The 24,475-nt window shown below is 36.4% G+C and overlaps 1 protein-coding gene across 1 annotated transcript in view; it reads left to right on the top strand.

Annotated features, from left to right (window-relative positions):
* The window catches only part of ROBO1 (roundabout guidance receptor 1), a 323,397-nt gene that overhangs the window by 279,153 nt on the left and 19,769 nt on the right, over nucleotides 1-24,475 (top strand). The window contains exons 18-23 of the mRNA XM_050713247.1: nucleotides 5,396-5,593; nucleotides 8,993-9,019; nucleotides 11,729-11,771; nucleotides 15,437-15,591; nucleotides 19,611-19,946; nucleotides 22,394-22,501. Coding sequence (XP_050569204.1) covers nucleotides 5,396-5,593; nucleotides 8,993-9,019; nucleotides 11,729-11,771; nucleotides 15,437-15,591; nucleotides 19,611-19,946; nucleotides 22,394-22,501 — 867 coding nt within the window. The remainder of the gene's footprint in view (nucleotides 1-5,395; nucleotides 5,594-8,992; nucleotides 9,020-11,728; nucleotides 11,772-15,436; nucleotides 15,592-19,610; nucleotides 19,947-22,393; nucleotides 22,502-24,475) is intronic.

Below are 24,475 nucleotides of genomic sequence, written 5' to 3'. Positions count from 1 at the left end.
GATGTCATCAGCTGGCACCTTTCTTCAGCAATAAATAACATGGTTACAGTGAGAGAGAAGGGAGGCCAGGCAGGGGGAGGAAAAGGGACTAAGGATGCTACTTTTAGAAGGATTAAAAGAGTCCTGACTCCCTGTACCTACACGCTCAAGGAACTGTGTGTTTGCCTCTGACAACCCCTTCTATCTTTCTTTTGTTGATCCCAACTATTCCTTCAGGAATATTATTCTTGATATCTGAAGTAGTATAATAGCTACTTTCTTTTTTTTTTTTTTTTTTTCTGGAACTATGTCAGAGGTGATATACTGTGCGATTTAGATGTTGACTTACTTTTTTTGAAGAATTTTCCATCAAAATCAATGTTTTTTTCTTACAAAAACATGAGACTAGATTGTAGCTGGCTCTAGAATGTCCGAAGAAGAGATTTAACACTTTTTTTTTTTTTTTCCTCCAGTATAGTCTACTCTCTTGCGCAGCGAACTCATTTTTGAGACTGTGTGCTGTGCAGGATGCTCCCAGATTCTTGACTGTGAGCAATATATCTGGGCAGGGTTTCAGCCGAGTGTGTGACAGGAGGAAGCTTCACCTTTCAGAGGCTGCCTTCCAGAACAAGAGGGGAGGACAGGAGAAATTGGATTCTCAGAGAGCTGAGGCGTGCAATCATAGTACCATGCATCAGCTGAGCTGTGATAACTGACCTTGTGCACGCACTTAACCTGTTACAAAGACAGGTACAAAAGCCCTTTCAAAGCTCTTTCGTTTTCCATCTCTCAGCTGACATGAAGCAGCTCACTGAGCTGTGGTACCCTAGACTTCAGTGCCACTTGGGACAAGCCAACAATATACTTGCTTGTTATTCAGAATTACCTTTCAGTGCTTAAAATCATGAGATCAGCTGAAAAATCATGCATCTTCTTGAAACACCCCAAGTGGGTGGTTTTTTTGTTTGTTTGTTTGTTTTTGATAGGCTTTGTAAAGCTTTCTGTAGAATTCCAAGGCCTAGAAAACCATTTTTTTGTTTGTTTGAGAAGTTGATATTTTACATAACAAAAGACTACAAGAGCTTTGCTGCTAAGGGAAAAATACATACTTCATAAGAACTATCTACAGCTCACTATAAATCCTTGTATGTATAATACTGTGCTGTGGAGAAAAAAAAATCATAGTGAGAAATATGATAAAACATTTTTATTGTCACAACATGTGACTTCAGGACATTGATTATAAAAATGCACTGTACAGAAAGGTGAGAATTATCAGATGAAAATGGTTTTTGCCAGTCTCTTGGCTAAGATTTGTGTAGTGATGTGATGCTACCTATGATAGCTCTGCTGTATAACATATCCTTGTTGGCAAATAAGTCATGAAATTGGAACATACTGCAACATGTTTTGTTCAGGGTACCAGCTCTGAAAGGCCCCACAACACCAGTTAATGTGACTCATAAATGCATAATTTGTATGAATACATGCTATGCATTTTTTTTATTGAGATGACTGTACAATTATAATTGAGTGCATTTTTCAACTAGTGGATGTCTCAAGTGTACAAAATAGAGGAACGTCTCATTGAATCATTTTTCTAATTGTTTTGTTTAGGAGATGTGCTTTGTGAAGTAGCTAAGATGCCTTTAGGAATATTATTCTGTTAACCTTTCAAGTGCTTCCAGTGGGATAGTTGTATGGTGGGTTTTTTGTTGATATTTTTGTCTTGTGGCCTGCAAATGGCTTGATAAAAAGGGACATTTTTTTTTTCCTCAAGCAAGCACTTCCAAACCAGCTTGGTGCTATCTCCTCAAAAACCTTATGCTGTAAGATTAAATTGCAAAAATGTATTTTTTTTTCCAGTTTTGGAAATGTGCATAACTACAAAGCAGTGTATTCTTAACCTGGTAGTATTTTACTAAATTTTCATATTGCAACATGGACATGTATTTGAGGAAACATCAGTCATTGTGTTACAGATTCCAGGTGTTTTGCTTGTTTTGAGTTGCCAAAATTAACAATGTCCACAAAATATATATATATATATATATATATATCTATATATCTTCCTATTTCCTGTTTGTACATTTTATATACTAAATGAGACAGACATATTGGAAAGTACCATACTATAGGTTGTATACATACAGGACAAAGATCAAGTTGATTGCACACCTGTGAACCTGGAATTTCCTGCCTTTCTAAATCTTTGGTGTTCAAATCTTAATTCTATATTAATCATTTGTGTAACATTTAACACTTTAAACATTGATTTTTACATTATCTACATGAAAGTGTTCCATAGAGAGTTAGAGGTCCCAGTTCTTCTCCACATGAATTGTAACAAGATTTTATTGAAGTTTAAAACGTGGAGCTTCAGCACAGTCAGATCAGGTAGTCGGTGAGCAATAGCCATAGCAATATGCTCTATGATAAAAAGAAGGTTCTTATCTCTGGGTAGAAGACAAGGGGATGAGTCAGTGTGATAATATGCTGGTTTCAGGGAGTTGTGGGATCAGCCTGCTCCAACGACTCTGAGGCATTTTCAAGTACGTTATAAGCTGCGGCTGCTGCTCTGGCAGTAAGATGCACTTTGCCTTACAATGTTTATGTTCACTTATTATTTTGGCATGTTTCCCTGAGGAGTGCAAGCAGGAACAGGAATGTTGATTAAGAACCGTTTATATCTCAGGCAAAGCTTCCAGAAGTTTCCTGGGATGAAGAAACGGAACTTTTTTCGTTCAAGAGCTTTTTTCCTGACTGATCTCATGGAACTGTTACAAACAGTGAAGATGCGCTTCTCAAAGAAAGGCTTCCTACACATTGTATATGGAATTTTTCAGTAATGAGGGGTTAACTAGATTTGCTCTCCTTGCTATATATCTAGCTTGCTTTCTATCTTTAGAACATAAGAGAAGGACATGGGTCAAATGTGACCTTTTGGAAGCCCTTCCAAGTTCTTTTTTATCGTTCTGTTTATAGGAATATACATGTACACATACTCATTTTTCTTGTCACCATGTATGTAAATATATACCAGTTAATTTAATGTAACGACTCCACCTATGTAATGTAACAATCCACCTATATACAGTGTAGCATAAGCCTCTTAAAAGCAAATAACGTTATTATGCCGTTACTATGCTTGCACTGGCTAACAAAATAATACCAGGAGTTGAATCTTAATTACAAATTAGAACAATAGGTGTACAAAGAAATTCTTTGATATTTTGTGTATATAAAAGTACTGTCCTTCTTTATGGTTGTATTACTGACATGTTTTAAAAACATTCTCATTTGGCTTTTAAATTTGCATTTTTTATTATTTTTTTTAATATATATTTTTTAAAGGATTAGAGAAAAGCATTTATCAGTCTTCTGAATCTATTCAGGACCATGGATTGTCTGGAAATCTTTTTTCTATTCCATTAAGAAATGTCAGGTAGTATATCTGTTTAAAAATATAGAAACAGTAGAGTTACTCATTTTGAAAACAGACTGATGATGCAAGATTTCATATCTTAATATGGCTTCAGCTGCAAAGAGACAAAAGATGAGAAACAAAGTGACAGTTTTAATTCATTAGTCACAGTATACTTTATACGTTTAAGTCCATCTGGCCACTTGTGTGGAACTTCACTTGGCTGTCTCCATAAAATCTGAAGCAACCCATCTTAACCTTGCGCAAATAGGCATGAAATCTATAAACCCAGCAGACACAAAGAGTGTATTAGTAAGAAAAGAATGAGTCTGCCTGCTGAACTTTCAGGCTAGGCAGTGCACTTAGGATCACAGAAGATACAGGGACCTGAAATATGAAATAAATTTTCCAATAAGGTAATGGTCAAAGGCAGCAGTGATTCCTTGGCCAAATAGGTATGTCAGAAAAACTGAAATCTCAAATTCTTCACTGAAAAAAAAAAGTTGTTATTAATTTAACCATTTCCCACTCATAAAGGTATCCTTTTCCAGAGGAGGTTTGGTTTTTGTATGGTTTATTGTTATTTTGTACCCTTTTTGTATTGCTCTTTTTTTTTTTTTTTTTTAGGTTTATTTCAGCAAGATACAAGATGTATCTCAATAAAATAAACTATTCACTGGTTAGTCCTTTGGGAAAAGGTGTTGTTTTTTAAGTGAATGGGTGTTAATTTCATTCATAGTTTATATTAATAGTATTAATAACAGCACCTTTCACCTTCAAACACTAATCTCTTTCAGAATATGATGTCACTACCCATAGTATTTAAAAAAAAAAAAAAAAAAACACTGGGATTTACACAAGGATAAAAATGGGTATTTCAAAGACTAAGCTGTGGAATGTGTAAAGCAATATCCGCTCTGAGTAAAGGTTTCAAATTCTTGCCCTCACCCTGTGCAGTAATGAAATTTCCAGTAACCACTCACTGTAGTGGTAAAAAATCAGGAAGACAGTATTTTGTCTTTGAGTTGCTTCATTTCAGTTAGAAAGCATTGTTCAGTAGCTGAATATTTTTATTACCCTTCCTAGAAGGTTCTTGAAAAAGTACAGTACAGAAAGAGAACAAAAGACTGATTATTGTTGGTGCTTTCTCTATAGGAGAAAAAAAAAAGTTTAAAATGTGTAGAAAAATACCCAGTCTTCATTTTAATTTAGTATTTTTAAGGATAAACAGCATTTGAAGAGGGCTGCATGTCCAATAATAATGAGACTGTTTGACTATTTTTTTTTTTTTTACCAATTTAGAGCTCCTTTTTAGTCATTCTTGAGCTTAGTCATCCATGTCAAGTGGGCAGAATTGGTTATTTTGTACTTTTACTTCTTTATGTACTCTTAAATATTTAGTCTTTTATTAACTGAGGTCAAAATGGGAGACTGCAAAGAGTATGTTAGACTGTAATACGATATTTAAGTCATCTGTCAGGAACTGCTAAATTAAAATGTATCACTCACCATCAACCTCACATGAATGAACTTTGAATTTGTAATTGTTCTATGATTTTCAGTTATGAGAATGTACATATGTGTATCTGAGTTCTGCACATTCACAGAGCCCTAAGAACACATTAAGCATGTTTCATACATGTGGTTTTGTCTACTTTCTGTTTTTTGATGACTTTCTGAATGATTATCCCAAACTCATGTTGCTTTGTTAAAATTAAAAAAAAATAAATAAAATCTAGTGGTCTGATTTTAGCAGTCACTACAAACGAAACCCAGTAGATTTGGAGATACCTGTCTTGTAAGAAAATTGAACTATTTGTACCTAGACCTATAAAAAGAGATTTTCAAAAGCAATCTTAAGCATATTGCCTTAAAGAACAGGACTACAGTTCTGTTGGTTCTTTTCATGCTGCCTTTTACAGTTGCTCATCTAGATTAACTGGAGATTTGGGATGTCTTTCTTTTTCTTTTTCTTTTTTTTTTTTTCTCCAGATTCTCATGGAAACCCTGTGTCTTCAGAAGATCAAGTCAGTTTAGCCCAGCAGATTTCTGATGTAGTAAAACAGCCTGCCTTTATTGCTGGAATTGGTGCAGCCTGTTGGATTATCCTCATGGTCTTCAGCATCTGGTTATATCGCCACAGGAAGAAGCGAAATGGACTCACTAGTACTTACGCTGGTATCAGAAAAGGTGCCATATTCTGTTTCAATCACCTAGCTGTTGAATACCTATTTACTGGCTATTTACTGTATCATCAGTTTCTTGCTCTTTTAAGATTTGATGCAGGAATTATCAAATTGTTTTAATACTTTCAGAAAGTTTGGATCAGCAGCTGATGTTGAAAGCGCTATTATTTACATAATGTGTTAACCTGGCCTTAAAGTATGAGTGTTTAGCAAAATACCTAGATTGGCTTTTCATAAAAATACTCATACAATTGAGGAATGTACAAGATGGATTTAAGTCTGGGAGCTTCCAATATGCTCTTACTGCCTGACACGTATACCATCTGGAAAGGAAGCAACTGGATGGTTGTTCATTGTCCCTCTCATTCAGTCTTTTGCTTACTGCTAAGAATACTAACAGTGGTGTCAATTACAGTGATGCTTTGGGTGCGTGTTCTTGAATTTCGTTATATTCATGGGGAATGTGGTGAAGGAGCTGTTTGTGGAAGCACAACCGTCAATAATACTTTCCAAAACCCTTTCATAAATGCTGTTGTGAGGCCCTTCTCTGGGACTGAATTCTGGGGCTATCAAATCTTGCATCTGCATTCAGTTACAATGACAGTAGTGGGACTAGCTTTAAAGCACTCTTCATTTTTGTGTTATCGATACCTTTTATATCAGATTGTCAGTGGACAAGCAGTGCTTTACACTATACTCTGTGACAAACAAAACTAGAATCTCTACTTGGGAAGATTTTCTAGAACAAAAATGTGATTTCTCCTGATACAATAATCTTTTGATTAAGTCCTGAAGTTAAAGCTGAATTCAATAAGCTGCACTTAATTACATCTCAAAGCAATACCTTGTAGGCACTCATGGAGTGAGAACCATAAATTCTGGAATGAATCAGAAAATGGAAGATCCTACTTTTAAAGAGAGATTTTGTTTTGATATTTGACAATCAAGAGATAGACCTAAGCTTAAAAGGTGCACCTTATAACATGCTGAAAGGTGTCATGATGAAACTGCATTCTTTTGTCACTTTGAGACTGAATGTGCAATGGGTGAGACAGATATATTTGTGGCAAATATACCACAAATGTTTTTAAACAGTAGTAGTGTGTTGGTGTGAAAAAGAAGCAGTGTTAAAAATAGTAACTGAGTGAATGGAAACCTGGAAATTGTTTTGGAGTACTGCAGGGTTCAGTTGTCTTCTGTGCTATTAAAGTATCAAAGCTCTAGGTAGACTCTAGCTCTATAGCTCTAGACTCTTAGTGGAGCTATAACCACAGAGATCAGGGACAAATATCACATTCAATTTCGTTCTTCTAGGATTTCTTAGGTAAGACAAACCTTGACATACTGCTGCATCGGCCTGCTCTGTTTTGTTTTACTAATAGCATGCTGCCATACTGCCTTTCTACGGTTCTATTAAACTAATATCACTATGCTTTCAAGCAGTACCTATGATTAAGCAAAAGGCATACAATTTGTCCTTAAAAATGGTTACTTCAATGACATCGGTCATTGTTCAAAACAGCTTTGTTTTTCAATATCTGTACAAAATATCTTTTTGTGCAATTTGGTGTGGATTTTTATAAAAATATACAGAAAAGTAGGGTATGCATCTCCATTATCAAGTATTCCTCAAGGGGGGGAAAAAAAAGCTATTCTTAATGAAATACAAATTGCAAAGTAGTTTGCCACTCTGCAGTGCATCAAGTCATCACTTCAAGTGCAAACTTTCTTCAGTCTTGCATTTATTGATTTATTTTTGTTTAGCTTCAGGCCTCACATCTGTTAAAATACTTCACTGCTCCCACACACACATTGTAATAGTACTCTTACACACTCAGAAGAGTTTATTAATAGAAGCTCTGAGAATTAAGTTGTTCCTTTGTGTGATAGCTGTAAAGATTTCATTTAGGTGAACCTCTGTTCTTTTGTTCCTCAATTCTTTAAAAACTAAACTAGTATTAGCTCACAGGCGAGTAATTAGTCAGTATTTTAAGATTTTTTTTCATGTCTTCGTGATTGCAAATTAATTTTGAGACACTTGATTCTCTTTTGAATAGCTCTGGTTTAAGTGCACTTTCTATTTTAATGAAAGCTTGTTACTATGGTTCTATATTTTTGAATGTAGCTAAATTAAATTTGACTGTGTGAAAAGGCCTAGCTCAAAGAAAACACAATGGAATTCCAACAATAAAGAGCTGTACTATAAATGAAGCTTGAAATGGGCAAAATGATCAGAGCATTTTTGCTTTTTGTCATATTCCTGGAAATAAATTAGCTTGGAAAGAGTGGGGGGAAACTACAGCATTTTCTAAATTGTAACAACAAGGCACTCTAGAGCCCCCACCCCAAAACCTTGGAATTATTGCAAAAATTGCAGTAATGGTTGTTTTCTTAGCCAGAACATTTTCTCAGACAGGTTTTCCAGTCCATCTGAGGGTTTCTTTTAGTGAATATTTTATTGTTTCTCTTAAATTTCTTTTTGCTTTCATTAGAGGAAAAAGGGCAATATTAACCTTTTTCTGCCCATCAGTGGTAGAAAAACTATACTGTCTTCTCGACAGGAGGGGGAGCATGTGCTAATAGGAAGAGCAGATGCTAGCACTCTGTATTTGGATTACAGGCCCTATTGATCCAAAGAGGATTTATAGTGGCTACAAGAATGAAGATTGTCAAGCAATGTCATTGTTCCTTTGTTAACCTTTCCTTCTTAAAGCCATGGATTGAAAGGTAGAAAGGTGTTACATCTAGTGATATCTTTTACCTCTTTTTTTTTATGATTATTTAAGGAAGATCATATCTGTTTAGATAGAAGTCTCTTCTCTGAAAACAAAAATGAGTTGCTGCAGTAGGTTTTAGTACCTTTTTTTACAGTTAGAGTTGGTACTCTTCTTAAATCAGATACAGTAAAATAGCAGTTGTCTTTGTTCCTTTATATGATTATTATTTTCTTACTGAATACTTAGAAGTGTGCCTGTTAGTTCAGCATAATGAACATTTACTTAGTGAGCTGAAGATAAGATTCAATAGGACCTTGATAAGGCTTTGTTAGGGAATTTGTCATTCTGCGTTCTAAAATGATTAACAGTGTAGGGTTTTTGTTTGTACTAGGATTTTCAGAAAACCTTAAGATATCAAATTGAGGAATACTGAAAGGTTAAAGTAGTTGTTCCCCTCAGGAGCACAGTGAAGTATCAAACTTCTTTTCAGAGTGGTATCTGTGGAGACGAGCTTCTTTCTGAATCGCAAATTTAATTTTATTTCTATATTAATGTGACTGAACTACTGGGTTAGTTATTTGCATTTGTTTTATGTTCAGCTGTCTGCTAGATTTATACTAATGTGGTATGTTTCCCTTTCTCTCTTCAGCTTAATAACCAGTTTGTATTTTGTTTTGATTTTTCAGTCCCGTCTTTTACCTTCACACCAACAGGTATATATTTGCACTTTTCCCCCCTTCTTTGTTACTTTAGCATGCGTTCATGGTACTGTTTCTCTTCTTCTGACATAACCAGCCCATCTGTTTGGAAGTGTTTAAAACAATTTTGTTAATGACAGGTATCATTTTTTTCTCTAAGTAGAGTATACTTGCTTTGTAGTTGAGACTTTTTTTTTCCATTTGTGTGTACCATTTTGTCATGTGATGCAAGCATACCATTTTGTAGCATGATCCTATCAGTTAGTTCAACCTGGGCTCTCTTCTTGCATTACACTCAAGTAGTGTGGCCTTCTGCATCTAGTGATTCAAAGGCACTTCTGATGAAGAAGGAATGACTTAGCAGAGCCCAGATGCTGACTTGTAAGGCAACTGATGGGACTACAGTTGGTGAAACATTTGCTTGTTGTCTTCCCTCTGAAACTGCATTAAACCAGTGTCCTAAGAGTTGCCTGCTTTGGCAGATACAGGAAATCAAAGTGTGCTATCAGATTTCTTTGCTTGTTGCCTTAAACTGTATTTGTGCTATGAAACTCTTAAGCAGTCAACTTGTTCTACATAAAGCTGCATTTCAAATTCAGGGTGGGTTTAAAATCATCTTCTTTTTCTTTTTGCTTAGAAATGTACGAAATATTTCCATGACACATACCAAGCCATAGCCCACCAAAACTTTCAGTGAGAGCCTTTCTGTTCTGTAGACTGGACCTTCAGTCTGTCCCACAGTCTGGGAGTTCAGCAGCTTTTCCTCAACAGTGAATACTATCCAACACATTCACTATCCACCATTGTACTGCATATATTCCTTTTAGCTACAAGCTGAGTGAATAGACAGGTCATATCTTCCTCCTCTGTTCTAAATCCCTCATTGTCACTGGAGGTCTATGAGACTTTCAGGTCATGTAATATTCAGGCAGGGTAAAAGCCACCTAACTCTTCCTCTGCACAAAATCAGCTCAAAATACTTAGCTCAAAATAATAGCTCAAAATCACCATACTAATTTGGCCCGTGGACAGCAGCTGTATTACATCCTTCCAGGTGTGACTGCAGCTGAAACAATCTCATGTATATCTGCATTGATCCATGCAGACCTAGTGGTAATGGGTTAGATTCTTATCCACATGCTTTTAATCACACTGAATTGTGTCTTGTTTCAAAAGTCATCGTATTATGTTCAGTGGAGTTCCTTACTGTTCAGCATGTGTCAGAGTGGCCCTTAATGTTTCTGAAGTCCTTTGAGATCCACAGTAGAGACTAATGCAAATTATTATTTTGCTGTTACTTTAATTGGCTTAACAGAGAGCTTCTACTGCAATCACAATTGTAGCATGCTACTGAAATTCTGCAGAGGTTGGTAGGTTGGCTAATATACATTTTCTCAGTTGGATCCTTAACATTAAAGGAAAATATCACAGCTCCGTAAGATATGTCAGAGCTGCAAAATAAATAGCACTGAGATTTTTAAAGAAGAAATTGGAAAAACACGAACTATGTAAAATGTTTAAAGGAAAAAAAAATCCTTTTTCAATCCACAATCCCAGTCGTGAGTTCCACTGACTTTAAATGGTACCAGACCCTCTTCTTTAGCATTACCTACAGTAAAAGACTTTTACTTGTAGCAAAGAATTCTACTTTTTAATCCTGTTATTGTAATCACTGCCAGCATTTATCTCTCTCTTGCAGACTCCCGGTTTGGAGTTCTTCTAAAGAGCAGAATTTGACTGCTTTCCCATCCCCCCCTCCCCTACCCCCCCCAAGATATTCCTAGATGAAAAGTGTAGAATCCATAAGCATTTGCAGGGAGGCAGTCTCCTTAACCCTTTGCCTAGCCCAATGCAAACCCAAAAAATATATAGCACTGTTTCTTGTTGGATGTATGCATCCTGTAACATAACTTTTTTAACCATGATACCTTGTTGTGAAGGATACACAATCCATGCCAACAAATAAAGCATGTGGTCATGCACTTAGTTAATGTGTGATGCTTATGAAATGCTAGCAAACCTGCTCCTACTAATTTAGGAAGTATTCTTTCTGCCAGTCACTTTTTACCAAGATTTATACTTCTAAGGTTTTAGATTTAAAAGACAAGTATCACTATTAAATGCAATTGTAAAGTGTTATAAAATATAAAGCTTCTGTGGATTTTTAGAGTATGCTTGTTCCATGAGTAAAGTGCAGTAACGTTCAGAAAAAAGCATATGTTTTTGTAGAAGATTCAGCTGTAATGAGCCATTGTTTACATGGGAAGTAAAGTCTGTTATAAAATTGTGCTACCTCTTTAATCTTACCAAAATAATAAGGTAGAACAAAGCTTTAACATCGAGTCATTCATGAAAGAAATATATGACCTAAATTCTTCCACAGAGTAACTCCACTGAAGTCAGCAGAGTTATGTTAAGGATAAGTTCAACCTGATGTATGGCTTCCTGCTTTCTTAAGCGATACATGTATTTGTTTGTGTTTTTCTGAACAGAACTGGAATGTGAAACTTTGAAGCTAAAAGTAGCAGTTATCCAGCATCACAAGTATTACGTATGAACTTATATTTGAAGGAATAACTTTCAGAATGAGACTCATGATTAATGTATAAACACTGCACACATTGTCTTTGCTGAAATGAAACAAAGGCAGATTTAATATTGTTATTTAAGGAGTCTTTATGCTTTTTAAATTATTATTATTATTATTTTTTTTAAATCTTTCAGTAACCTATCAGAGGGGAGGAGATGCCGTAAGCAGTGGAGGCAGGTAATTATGTGCTTTATTTTTAAAGCTGTAAATTGTGTGCAACTACATTTAAAGATGTTGGGAGTATAATTGTCCTTATAAGTGATGGCAGAACAACAACTTGCAAATATACATTTTAATTTATAATATTAATGCATACACTTTTTCCATATATTTTACTACTAAGAAGGATGTGGTTTGCATTTTTTAGGGTGACTTCCAAAGAATGGGTCATGGTATTTTTGAGTTGCTTTGTTAATCTGTAAAAACTGCACCTCAAAAAGTAAGCAGCAGAGGGAGCACTTTAACTTCAAAATAAGTTTCTGACTTCGCAGCAGATTAAGGGAGTAAAAGTAATTAAGTCGTGGCACTTATGAAGGTTAAGAAATACAGCTGGTTCACAAATGCTACAAAGAAAAAAAACGTTTATGGGAAGAATGTGCTGAAGACACAAAGAGCTTATAAACTGACTTTTTAAGAAAAACTCTTGCTATGAATGCAAAACAGTTAAAGCATTACTTGAAGAGATGGTACACTGAAGGAGAGTGAGACATGTAGACTTTTAATTTAAAGCCCCTTACTTTGAGAACCAAGTCCATTCAAGACTGAAGGTTTAACTGAAATATGTTTACTGGGTTTACGTTATTGGTGAATGGCAATGGACAAAACAGTAGTTTAAATTTCCCACATAGAGATGGAGATTTCTTCAGGAGGCAAAATAGCAGTTTTAGTAAAAAGGCAGGTAGGAGCATTGTCACTCTATTAGCACACCTCTTTTTCTGTGTGCATGCTCTTTTGTAAGCATTTGAGCTAAAGATTTGGCATGATGTTGGAATAAGCATTAAAATCTCAGAGAGCAGCTGTGTTCAAATTCCTATATCAGTTCCTGTCTCACAAGTGGTATCTTGTCGATTCCTAATAAGCAAAACCTTACAAAAATTTGGTAATGGTGAGGATTAGGCGTAAAATTAAACATTCCCAGTATGCTTGAATGCTATGTGGAATTAATCCAGTGCTGCTACTGTACCTGGCACATTATGAGCAATTGCACATCTCTCTGTCCAGTGCTGTATGCTGCTGTGTTGTCATAGCCATAAAACCATGGAGGAAAACCTCTGGAACAGTTACCATGTGATGTTTGAATGGACAAATCTGTAAATCACTGGGTTGCTGCCTTCACCCCAGGATAGTGAGAAAATGAGAGAGCAGAGACAAACCATCTCTTTTCCTGACAAGGTTGTTCAAAAAGATACGCAGTTAACATCCTTTGTGTTCTTTGTGCCACTGTGCTTTCTTGCTCATCCCATAGCACAAGGCAGACAAAGCACAGCCAACATAGACTCAGAGGACAGAAATGAACCCAGGAGTGTCTACATCGTATACAGTCATTTTGGTACTGCTAAAGAAGCAGTGTCTTTTTTTACTGCCCTACTTTTAAGGATCAGTGCCACAATCTAGCAGTGTAATTGATTTAAGGTGCTAACATCTATGCTTCTTTTGTTCATCTGAGTATATGGTATTTACAGAGCATCTGATGCTGTACAGTGGTTAGTAGAATATGAAACATATTTTTGCAAAATTAAAAAAATCTTATCTTTACATATGAAAATCTTTACTCTGAATTTCAAACTTAAAGCTTTCACTTCCTTACATTATATTTGCAATATTTTGGAAAGGTTTAGCGTTTTTTTTTTTTTTGCCAAGTGCAGATATGCGAGCATGTTAAAGCATTATTCAAAACGTCACAGTGATCTGTTTCAAAATAATCCCCACTTCTGTGATGCTGAAAAAATGCCCACTTCTGTGGCAATCCCCTTTTCAGCCAGAACTCAAGTAATGGTAATTAGGGTGGATTGACTCCAGCCAGTAGCCAGGCACCCACGCAGCTGCTTGCTTGCCCCACCCCAACCTAGGCCCAGTGCAGCAATTCAAGGACTCAAAGAATTCACCGCAAAGGCTGAAGATCTTTGGAAAAGATCATCTCCTATATTGCAGCAGGGTATGGAGCTGTAATGCAAACATTTTGTGCTAATGCTTCCACCTAAATGGCCCCAGTATTGTTTACCTCTACTTATATACATCACAACATGTTTCTTCCATGACAACTTGTTTGAATGGAAAGTAAATTTTAGAAACAAAGTGCCTTTAACTTTCTATGCAAAAATCCAGAACACAGGCCTTGAAAGTGCCCACATTCTGGAAACTTTGTCTCCTCCAAATGCCTTGAGGTATATTCTCATTGTAAGAGCAGAGCAATAGGAAAAAGAAAGCAAAGTATTTCAAGTCAGATCTTCACATGATGACGTGACTGTACATTTATTTCAGATTCTAAAAAAAAAAAACAAAACATTTCTAATGAATGTGTATTGGCTGGTGTGATAGCCTGGCAGTAAGTCATGCCTCATCACCTCCTATGTTAAATTGTCAGGTGACATATGCAGTGCAGAAATGTATATGCACGTGTATGTATAGACCTTTAAATGTCATTCTAAGACTATGTCTTAGGCCTGCAGCATTGATTGACTATATTCCCCTTAACAAACTGCATGCATTTTGTATTCTCAACTTGCAGATTCAGGGGATTAGTATATTTTATTTTTGAAGAACATCACCTAATATTAGAGACTAGTTTTTGTACTGTTTCCAATGGAAATTTGCTTGTTAAGTCATGTGATGAAAGAGTCTGCGTTACTTTTTTTTAATATGACAGTGAATGAAATTTTCTATTTTTTAAAAAGCATCTTTGTTATCAAAAGTTGGTAGAAGATGTCACTTGTGTGGGACTTCATAACATGCTGTTATGCATCATTATTGTAACAACTAAAGAGACACCAAAGATTCTACTAAACATTCATCAAAGTGTCTTTCATGACACTTGGAAACCAAACAATGCTATCTTTTTCTGCTGGTGGTGGGAATACGTTATTCCAAATGTAGCCGATATGCAGTATTGATATCTGGATATTTGTAAAGTCATCAAGTATTCCCAGCTACTTTAAAGTTGCTTAGGAGTTGCTGCCGTTCCACCTATATAAAGATTAAGCAAGTGTTGTATTCATTAACAAAGATATATCACATACTCAGTGTGCTTAGAGGGACCCAAACACTCCCAAGTAACAGAGGTTTCTCTAATCTGCTGTTCCCTTTGATCCACAAGAGTAGTATCTGATGGTGATTAATACCTGTCTTCATAAATCACCAAGAATTTGTGACTACTCACATGCAAACTTGGGTGTTATTTCTGCGTATCCATCTTCCATGTTTGAACTTTGTGTTTGACTTGCCGATGCCCCCTTTTTTACCTTGTTTTCTTTAAGGAAGACAGAGAAAGAACAAGAAGATAAAATTACCACTCCCTTACCCCCCCCCCCCCAAAAAAAAAAAAAAATAACAATAATAATTATCAACAAAGTTCTCCAGATAGTTAAAGGTTGCACACAAATATGTTATGTGCAGTTCATCAACCTGAACCAATGCTGTCCTTGGCTGTTCACTTCAGAGTGTCTTATCAAGGAACAGGGTATTTTAGTCTGTTACATAAGAGACTGGAAACCATTCTACAGTTGAATCAAGCTGTATTTTCCAGTGTCCAAGCCCTTTAATATCTAACCTTCTGAGAAGAATATAATTGCAATGTGAAAACGCTTTTGTTTAATTTTTGAAGTGACCAAGTTTTGTTTTTAAAGGCCAGGTCTCCTAAACATCAGTGAACCAGCCACGCAGCCATGGTTAGCAGATACTTGGCCTAACACAGGGAACAACCACAATGACTGCTCCATCAACTGCTGCACCTCTGGCAATGGAAACAGTGATAGCAACCTTACAACATACAGTCGACCAGGTTAGATATGTTTCTGCCTTGCTTAGGAATCTTCTTTACACAGTATATGCTTATAATATCTGAGAACAGGTTTGTTTTCCTTTTTAATTTCCAATATATGTTCAGATTTAATGTAGTGTCATTCCACTATGTCATGATTATGCTTTCTGTCCCTTTTTGGTCCCTTTCGGTCCCCAGCCAGTTGCAACAAGCTGTGTTGAAAGCTGAAGGAGCCCCTGCAATGTCCTGTTACCAAAAGTCGCACTGAACTTGTATGTTATAACATCTGACAAACAGCAGATAACTTTGTTTTTAGGTTGTTTTGCACATCTTTGTTGCTTGGGTGGAGAAGGAAAAGTATTAAAAATGATACCAGTGAGATTTTCCTTCTGTTTTGGGTACAATGGAAAGCAAGAAATAAAACATCACTGAAGTACTTGCAAGATACTCTACTTAGCCACATTAAAAACCTCCCTTGGGATTCCATTCTATACAAAATTGGATAGCTGGTTTTCCATTTAGGGTGTGTGGATAATAAAGTTAACCTCACTATCTGAAAGAAATTGTGAAATGTTAGGTTAAGCAGGAGTTCCCAGGAGCTTGAACAGGATTCAGGGTACTCTTGAAGAAAACCTTGTGTGTGCCATGAGAAGACAAGAGGGGAAATCTATCTGGAAGTGCTATTTGTTACACATTTTGTTTTAAATGGACCTGATGCACCTTTTATTTTAACCCAGCTAATGCTACCAGTGAGGAAAGAAAATGTCTTTTCCACATCCCCTACACACTACCAGCATTTCTAGCTGATTTTTGCTGTTAGCATTTCCCAGCATTTCAGAGAGGGAGCATGATTACCTATAGTGAAGTTGCATAAGTGCAAAACAGCATCACCTGCAGTGTAATTAATGTGAAACCAGCCATAATGAGATAGTGGTAATTCATCTCCTGCAGTATCCTGTCTGACAGTGACCAGCACCAGGTGCTTCGGGGTAAGGTGAGAGATTTTAACATTAGAGACACGTGTCTTACTCTGCCTGAGGATATCATATTCACAAATACCTATGTAAAAATATTTCTGATGGAGAGATGACTCAGTGGCGTGCCCTGGCAACCAAGAGGACAAACCACATTTTGAGGTGCTTTAAATACACACAGCCAACTGGCCAAAAGCTGACTCTCCCGCTGTATTTAGTGTTGGTACAGCCTCACCTTGAATATTGTGTGCAGTTCTGGGCTCAACAAAATAAAAAGGATGTTAAGGTGTTTGAAAGCATCCAGAGGAGGGAAACAAATCTGGTAAAAGGGCTGGAAGATACATCCTGTGAGGAGAGGCTGAGGACACCTGGTTTGTCTGGTCTGGAGAAGAGGAGGCCAAGAGGTGGCCTCACTGCCTCCTGCAGCTTCCCAAGGAGGGGAGGCAGAGAGGGAGGTGCTGGTCTCCACTTCCTGGGAACCGATGACAGGATGCAAGGGAACTGCACAAAGCTGGGCCTGGGGAGGTTCAGACTGGACACTGCAAAAAAATTCTTTACTCTCACAGTAAACGGGGGTCCAGCACTGGAACAGACATCCTAGCAAGGTGGTTGATGCCCCATGCCTGTCAGTGTTCAGGAGGCATTTGGACAATGCTGTCAATAATATGCTTTAACTTTTGGTTAGCCCTGAAGTGGTCAGGAGGTTGGACTAGATGTTCTTTGAAGGTCCCTTCCCACTGAACCCTCTCCTCTCCTCTCCTCTCCTCTCCTCTCCTCTCCTCTCCTCTCCTCTCCTCTCCTCTCCTCTCCTCTCCTCTCCTCTCCTCTCCTCTCCTCTCCTCTCCTCTCCTCTCCTCTCCTCTCCTCTCCTCTCCTCTCCTCTCCTCTCCTCTCCTCTCCAGACATAGCAGGTTTAAGTAATGGAAACTTAACGAATCCAGAAAAGGAATCCTGCACATTTTTGAGGGTTGCAAACTAATACAACGTCTTCAACTAATACAACGTCTTCTCATGAGGTGCAGCAGATTCTCTCTTGATTTAGCTTTTGTGTTAACCCTGGTTGTGTTGCAAAGGGATTCTTTTCATTGAAGTGCAGCCTGTAAGCTTGAGGTCAGAGACGGTGGTCATAGTGCTATAGTAATATATTCCAGCTTTACAGAATGGGAACACATTGTTCTAAAGGTAGATACAATAAAAATATCTAGCAGAATAAATCTGTTATAGAGGTGAACCAGTTTTGTTTAAGTACTTTGTGTGAGGAGTTCTAATGTGTTTATGTAAAAAATGTATCTGCTGTGTATATTGTATCTATTATATTGCCCTACACAAAAATTGGATGTAGCTGAAAATGGAAGGAAGTAAAAATATTTATTACAAGTGACTGTGCAAGGATATTATAGCAAAGCATGAAGTATTAGGAATGAAGAATATACTGGATATTTAATTGCCCAATATAATAAATAAAATGCCCTTGGAGAGCAGGAAAGACTAGCATGGTCTCAGCAGGTGAGAGAAAAATCAGAAATGAAGACGTTTAAGAAGTAGAAATCAAGATGATGAAGACTGTGAAGCAATAAATAAATAACACCTCACATAAGAAAGAAAAATATATCAAACAGTAAGATCTTCAAAAATAAAAGCTGAGGGCATGAAATGTGCATTGAATATGTTGGATGTGGCATGTTCTGATATTGTTCCTTAATCACTGGGTCAGTGATTTTCTTTCTCAAGTAGTATTTTATTCCTCTTTTTTTCAGAAAATATTTCTCCACAAAGATGTATGTATTAGTGAGTATTTTTTGAAATTGAATGTCCTCTGTATTTAGAAGTTATTTCACTTAGTATAATGGTCAAATCCTGAATTCTGTACTTACTTTTATGATCTAGTAAATGAATCGTGGCCTCCATAGGTAATGTACTTCAAGTTTTTAATCAAACTCATTAACATAAATGGTACATCTTTTTGAAGAAGAAAAATATATTCCTGGTGATTGTTATGTAATTATCAATGCATTAATCAGGTGGCAAATGAATTCTTGTTTAATGATCATGGTATGCTGGTTTCACTTAACCTTCTAAATCCACAGACTGCATTACTCCATTCAGTGTTCTTCCAGTGGACTAGATAGGGAGAGAAAAAAATTGTATGGAACTACTGTCACATAGGAGATAGGGAAGCCGGAAAGACAGGCCCATTGGTTCACACAGTAGTGGCCTGAACATCAGTATGCATCTAATTAATGTATGACTGTAACAAGTACTGATCTAATGATACAATATCTATTAGAAAAATGAATTCATGCTATCTATGCTGTCAATACATGCTTTGCACACAGGACAATGGTATTACTATGATATTACCTTGCCATATCCAAAGCAACTAATAATTAGCAAAAATTCCAAATTGTTTTCCTGTCTTTTGTTTCAATCTGAAATACAAAATTGTACAAAGAAACAATGATCAAATAAAGTTTTTTCTGCTGGGTAATGAGTTACCTTTTGCATTGTACTGTTTCTTTTTAATTAATTCTGTTAATGTTTAATCATTCCTCAATCTGTTTTATAAAAATTTGTTGTATTGTGTTTCTTACGCCAATTACAAAAATCTAAATGATGTTCATTCTATATTGACATGAAATGACTGTCTTGTTTAGTTATTGCCACTATAAGGTTTTGGTTGATTTTTTCTTTAAATGAAATTATCTTAATCACAGTTATTGGGTACTTATACTGCTTTGAGAATAATATCTAAAAATGTAAATGTTTATATGGCAAACGTAGAAAAAGAAAAAAGAAAAAAAGGTAAGTCATAGTAGATACAATTCAGTAGATCTGAATTTACAGTGAAGCAAAACAGAGAACACTACTTTTGATCTGGAGACTTAAGACTATAGACAGTAACTTATAAGGTAAAAGATATTCCATAAACTAGTTAATTACAATATCTTAGTTTCATGGATGTGAGACATGTAGTTATGCACTAAAAAAAATGTTAAGGGAATTTCATTGAAAGTATAGCGTAAGCGAACAGAATGACCTTTTCTTTTTTCTTTCCTCTGTGGTTAGCCGATTGTATAGCAAATTACAACAATCAGCTGGACAACAAGCAAACAAACCTGATGTTGCCTGAGTCAACTGTATATGGTGACGTGGACCTAAGCAACAAAATCAATGAGATGAAAACCTTCAATAGTCCAAATCTAAAGGATGGAAGATTTGTCAGCCAACCTGGGCAGCCCACTCCATATGCCACCACTCAACTCATCCAGTCAAATATCAGCAATAATGTTAACAATGGCAGCGGGGATATGAATGAGAAACACTGGAAACCCTCTGTTCAGCAAAAGCAAGAGGTTGCACCCATACAGTACAACATTATGGAGCAAAACAAATTAAACAAAGGTGAAGAGCTTTTAGCTTGTTTCTCCTCTTTAGGCATCAGAGGAGTTTTGACCTTCTGGTGCTGGGAGTGTAAAGTTTTCAGGTTCAGCAATTATAGACTTCTGTGGTGCTTTTAGACTTCTTCCTTTTTAGGTTTAGCAATTCACTGCTAACAGTGTCAAATAGTTAATTAGCACCACAATAACCTTCAGATACTGAATTTATTATAACAAATAACAAATTGTATCTTTAGAAAAAATATATATAAAATATACTTCCTATTGATTTGAGATTAATTTATATTTAATACTAGTTAAGGGATTGCTTAAGACAGAGGCTAGATATTTTATTCATAAACCAGATGCATGGTAGTTACATTATACTCTACCTTAAATTTTAAATAGGTCAACCCACTCTTCACAGTCATGGATGGAGACTAATTAAATCTACATGTTCATGTAAACGAATGAAATTTTGCATATCAAACTCTGTAAAATTGTGTTATGTTGTACACTGGGGACAGAAATAGAGCTATCCAATTCATTTTAGACTTGTTCCTAGCAAGCCTTCGATTCACATATTCAGAGGCAATGCTACTGCACACAATTTTGGAAACTAAATTCCTTTGTTACCCTGACTGAAGTCTGTGGATCCAGAAGCTATAAATAAATTGATTTCAGTGTTAACGTGAAACATCAGAATCTACTTTTGTGGCCTTGAAGGCATGTTTCTTTAATATAATGTGTGGGAGTTTGAAGAAATAGGTATGTGATTTCTTGCTAGTCCTGCAGGCTACCATGCAACCTCTTTTAATAACCTGATTTGCAAAACAGTATCCCTAGGAACTGGACCCATCCTAACTTTGAACTTTTTGCATGGATTGTTGTAACTCCAGTGGTCGTATAGTGATAAGTGATCCAGTAAAAAGATACATTTTATTACAGGAATGTTGATTTCGCTGCTGGACCTATCTACTTACAGAGGAGTTCAAAGGGCAATATAAAATGTGACACCTTCACTTGCCATAAACATGTCAAAAGAAAACTCAGTTTTTGTGGCTCCTTACTAGAGGGTGAAAGCTGTATTTTTTGTAATTAAGTTTTCTTTCATGAACTGTGTATTACATATCTGTTTTGGAATAAAACATGTTTTGTTTTTATGCCCTGGAAGATACTGCATCTTTCAAACTGTGTATATTACAGCTGCATATTTTCTAGCATATTATAGTATGGAAAGGCCCCCTTAAAGCATTGTCTGATGACAGTCATATATACATATTTCAGAGTGTTGATTTACTGTTTATCCTCTGTGTAAACATATGCGGTATGTAGGGTTTCAGCGTGGTCTGTGGAATTCAACTAGGCTGAGAAACTATTACAGAATACACTCTGGTGTGGAATTTATCATTTTGCGCTTTTTCCCATGCTTACATTATCACAGACATTTCTGCAGCAGATGGGGACTGGATTCTTAGTTTTGTTTATTTTTGTTTTGTTTTGCTGTTTTATGAGTCAATATTCTGATCTTGGTTTTCTCATTTCCTAAGTCAAAACCATCTTGCTGACAATTATACCTATAGCTTTTGTGATGGGAAATAACCATTTTGATGAGTTAAATGCTGTGCTTCATTGTCACTACTTTATGTCCAATGGTTCTGTTTATGACACAGTTTTATTTGGTATATGAAGAGTAACTCGTCTCCTTTCTGTTCTCTGGAAATTATAAAACTTTTTGGCATGAACGTACTGTTTTGTCAGATGAGCATTTTACTTCTGAAAAAGTTTTACAGATCTGGTTGCCAAATATAGATTTGAAAGTAACACACGCATCAAGTGCTTTGGAATTGGAGAAGGAAATTACTGTAACAGCCATTAGCAAAAAGGGCCCTGTGCCTTGCTAGGACTTGCATGACCCAATGTAAACAGAAATCTTGTTGGAGACAGTAGACATCGAATGAAGACCTCCTCTGCTGTAATCCGAAATCAAGGGAGCTGCATTATTGCTCCAGCAGGTCATTCAGCCCTTGTAATTCAGGGCTGACTCCTCTATGGGTTTGTCACCTTTGAAATACAAAAAGTAGCTACCACAGTCCACTGGCTGCCATGCTTGCATAAATTAAGCAGAGACCATAGAAAATCAATCAAGATGACAGTCTATTCATATGCAAAATGCCCACATAGAGCATATATATCTGCTGAGACTTAATCGTTGCGGAGGCATTGCAACAACCCTGTGCATAGGATTTTATTTTACTTCATTTTTGCTGTGGAGCCACTCCCGTGATTTTCCTTAAACTTGCAGAGACGAGATAAAAATAAAATGTGATTATAGGATGATTTTCCTTTTAAAAAAATCAATTTGTTTTTTTCCTCACTGTTTTCAGGAGGTCTGCTTTGTGTTATAAAGCAGATACATAAAAATAGATCTTTTTCTAAAGGGTGGCATTAACTATACTATTAAACTTACAGATTACAGGGTAAATGACAACATTGCTCCAACAATTCCATACAACCAGTCATATGACCAGAATACAGGTGGATCCTACAACAGCTCGGATAGAGGCAGTAGCACATCTGGTGAGTATCTAAAATGTTTACCAAACCTTATGTTTTTCTGGTGCTTTGACACTCTAGCCATATTTAGCACTAGTTACTGGACTTACAGAAGGGATGAAGGGGAGGGAACCACTGAAAATAATGTAGCACGAAGATGCAAAACTGTAAAAACTGACTCAATAGATGCCTGTATTTCTGTTACATCCTCATGATTACTTAGTGCCATCTAAATGTCAATTAATTATTATGGTCTCCAGATAGACAAGTCATGGAAACTTGTAAATTCCTTTTCAGCTGTCACCAAAGGAGGGGAGAGGGGGGAACAAGGATTTTGTGTGTTAACTTCCTTATATTTTACTGACTCCTTTTCCATTTGTTATCTCTATGCACCCAACAGAACCTTATGCATGGAGAGGCTCAAGATACCAGAAGATTTGAGTTATACCCAATAGAACTGGTTTAATAATTTTTTTCATTTTTTAAACTAATCCTATGCATTTTATTGGGTAAACGAGCATTTACTTACACATTCTATTTTTACAGGTTTCAATTGCTGTATGTCAAAACTACTCTTGTTCATCATTCAAATGTAGGCTAGATAATTCAAGTTAAGTTTTGTTTGTCATAGGCATCTCCTATGCAAAATATCTAAAAGACCTTTCTAACAATCTTGAAATGAGACTTAACTTTTTGTGCTAGAAATCACTGACCAGGGCACTGAAATTGTACACTGTGCTTTGGAACCATAGAATATGGTTTAATTGCTTCTTGTATTAGCATAAGCTTTTAACTTCCAGCTTTTGATTTTTGGTAGAAGTGTGAGAGATGTTCAGAGATAAATCAAACCATGGATAGGCTTGGTCTGGGGCTTTACTTTAAGTCTTATTCTTAGCCTATGTTTATCTACATTGACCTTCTAAAGACTAGGGCTTTCCTTTTCATTTTCTGTTCTGCTGTCCCCTTTGGTAGTCTAGCTGCCTTAATCCTAACCTGCATTCCATCTTAACCTATTATGACTGAGGTACAGCAGAGGTGTCAATGTGTAAAAGAGTCTGCTGTGCCTGTGGGTGACCTGAATTCTCACTGGCTGGGGTGAGATAAACACGGCTTCTCATTCTCCCAGCTGTTCAGGGTGTTCTTGTGGGAGCCAGCCTTTTGCCTGTTCCCAGGTCTACAACATGAGACTGTGGTGCTGAGCCTTTGCTCAGTGGCGTTAAGATCTGAAATTCAGCATGAAACATCTCAGGGGTATGAGATTTTGCCTGTGCAAATTAAAATTGAGAAGGTGGTATTCACCATGCTGACACCTATTATGGCTATTCATAACACTAACAATTTGTAGTCCTATCCCAAGGACTCCAGCAGGAATGAAGCACAGTGACCAGAGCAATAAATTAATTGTGCTGAACTTAGCGTATATCATGGTGCATAGGGAAGAGAATGCAGATGATGGTCGCCTTGGGGTAGTTAGGGTCTTGTGTGACATACGGAGATACCAGAAAAATGATTGTGCATAACTAAAACACGTTGATATCTGTCAGCTAATGTGGGACAATAATAAGCAGAACTACTATATATAAGAAAGGAAAATCCGACGCAGCAGAAATGAGAAAAACAAGCTTCCTAAATTTCACTGCAACGTATTTAATCATGTGTCTAGGCTTAACTATGATAGTATAAAACCCTGTCTCAGTTGAAGTGAGAAATACAAAATATTCTAAAATATGTTTAAAAATATGGGTACTTTATCTGCAGTTAGTGAAGTAACAGTAACAAAGGATAAAAACGTATACAAAGGAAAAAATGGTAGAGTCAGTTCATGTCCAAAGTTAAAAATCAAGACCACCTGAATAATTGTCCTTATTCAAAGTTACTCAAATTTTTAAAGCTGCATTTTTCTATTATAAGCTATAATTTCTCCGTAATAGTAGCTGAAAACATTTGAGCTGTACTTCATCGATCTTCTTTTTTCTCCTTTTTTTTTGGTTATTTTAG

Source organism: Cygnus atratus, chromosome 1, assembly GCF_013377495.2.
Source record: "Cygnus atratus isolate AKBS03 ecotype Queensland, Australia chromosome 1, CAtr_DNAZoo_HiC_assembly, whole genome shotgun sequence".
Taxonomy (NCBI): domain Eukaryota; kingdom Metazoa; phylum Chordata; class Aves; order Anseriformes; family Anatidae; genus Cygnus; species Cygnus atratus.
Note: the sequence above shows the minus strand (reverse complement) of the source record. Positions and strands in the feature narration are given on the sequence as shown.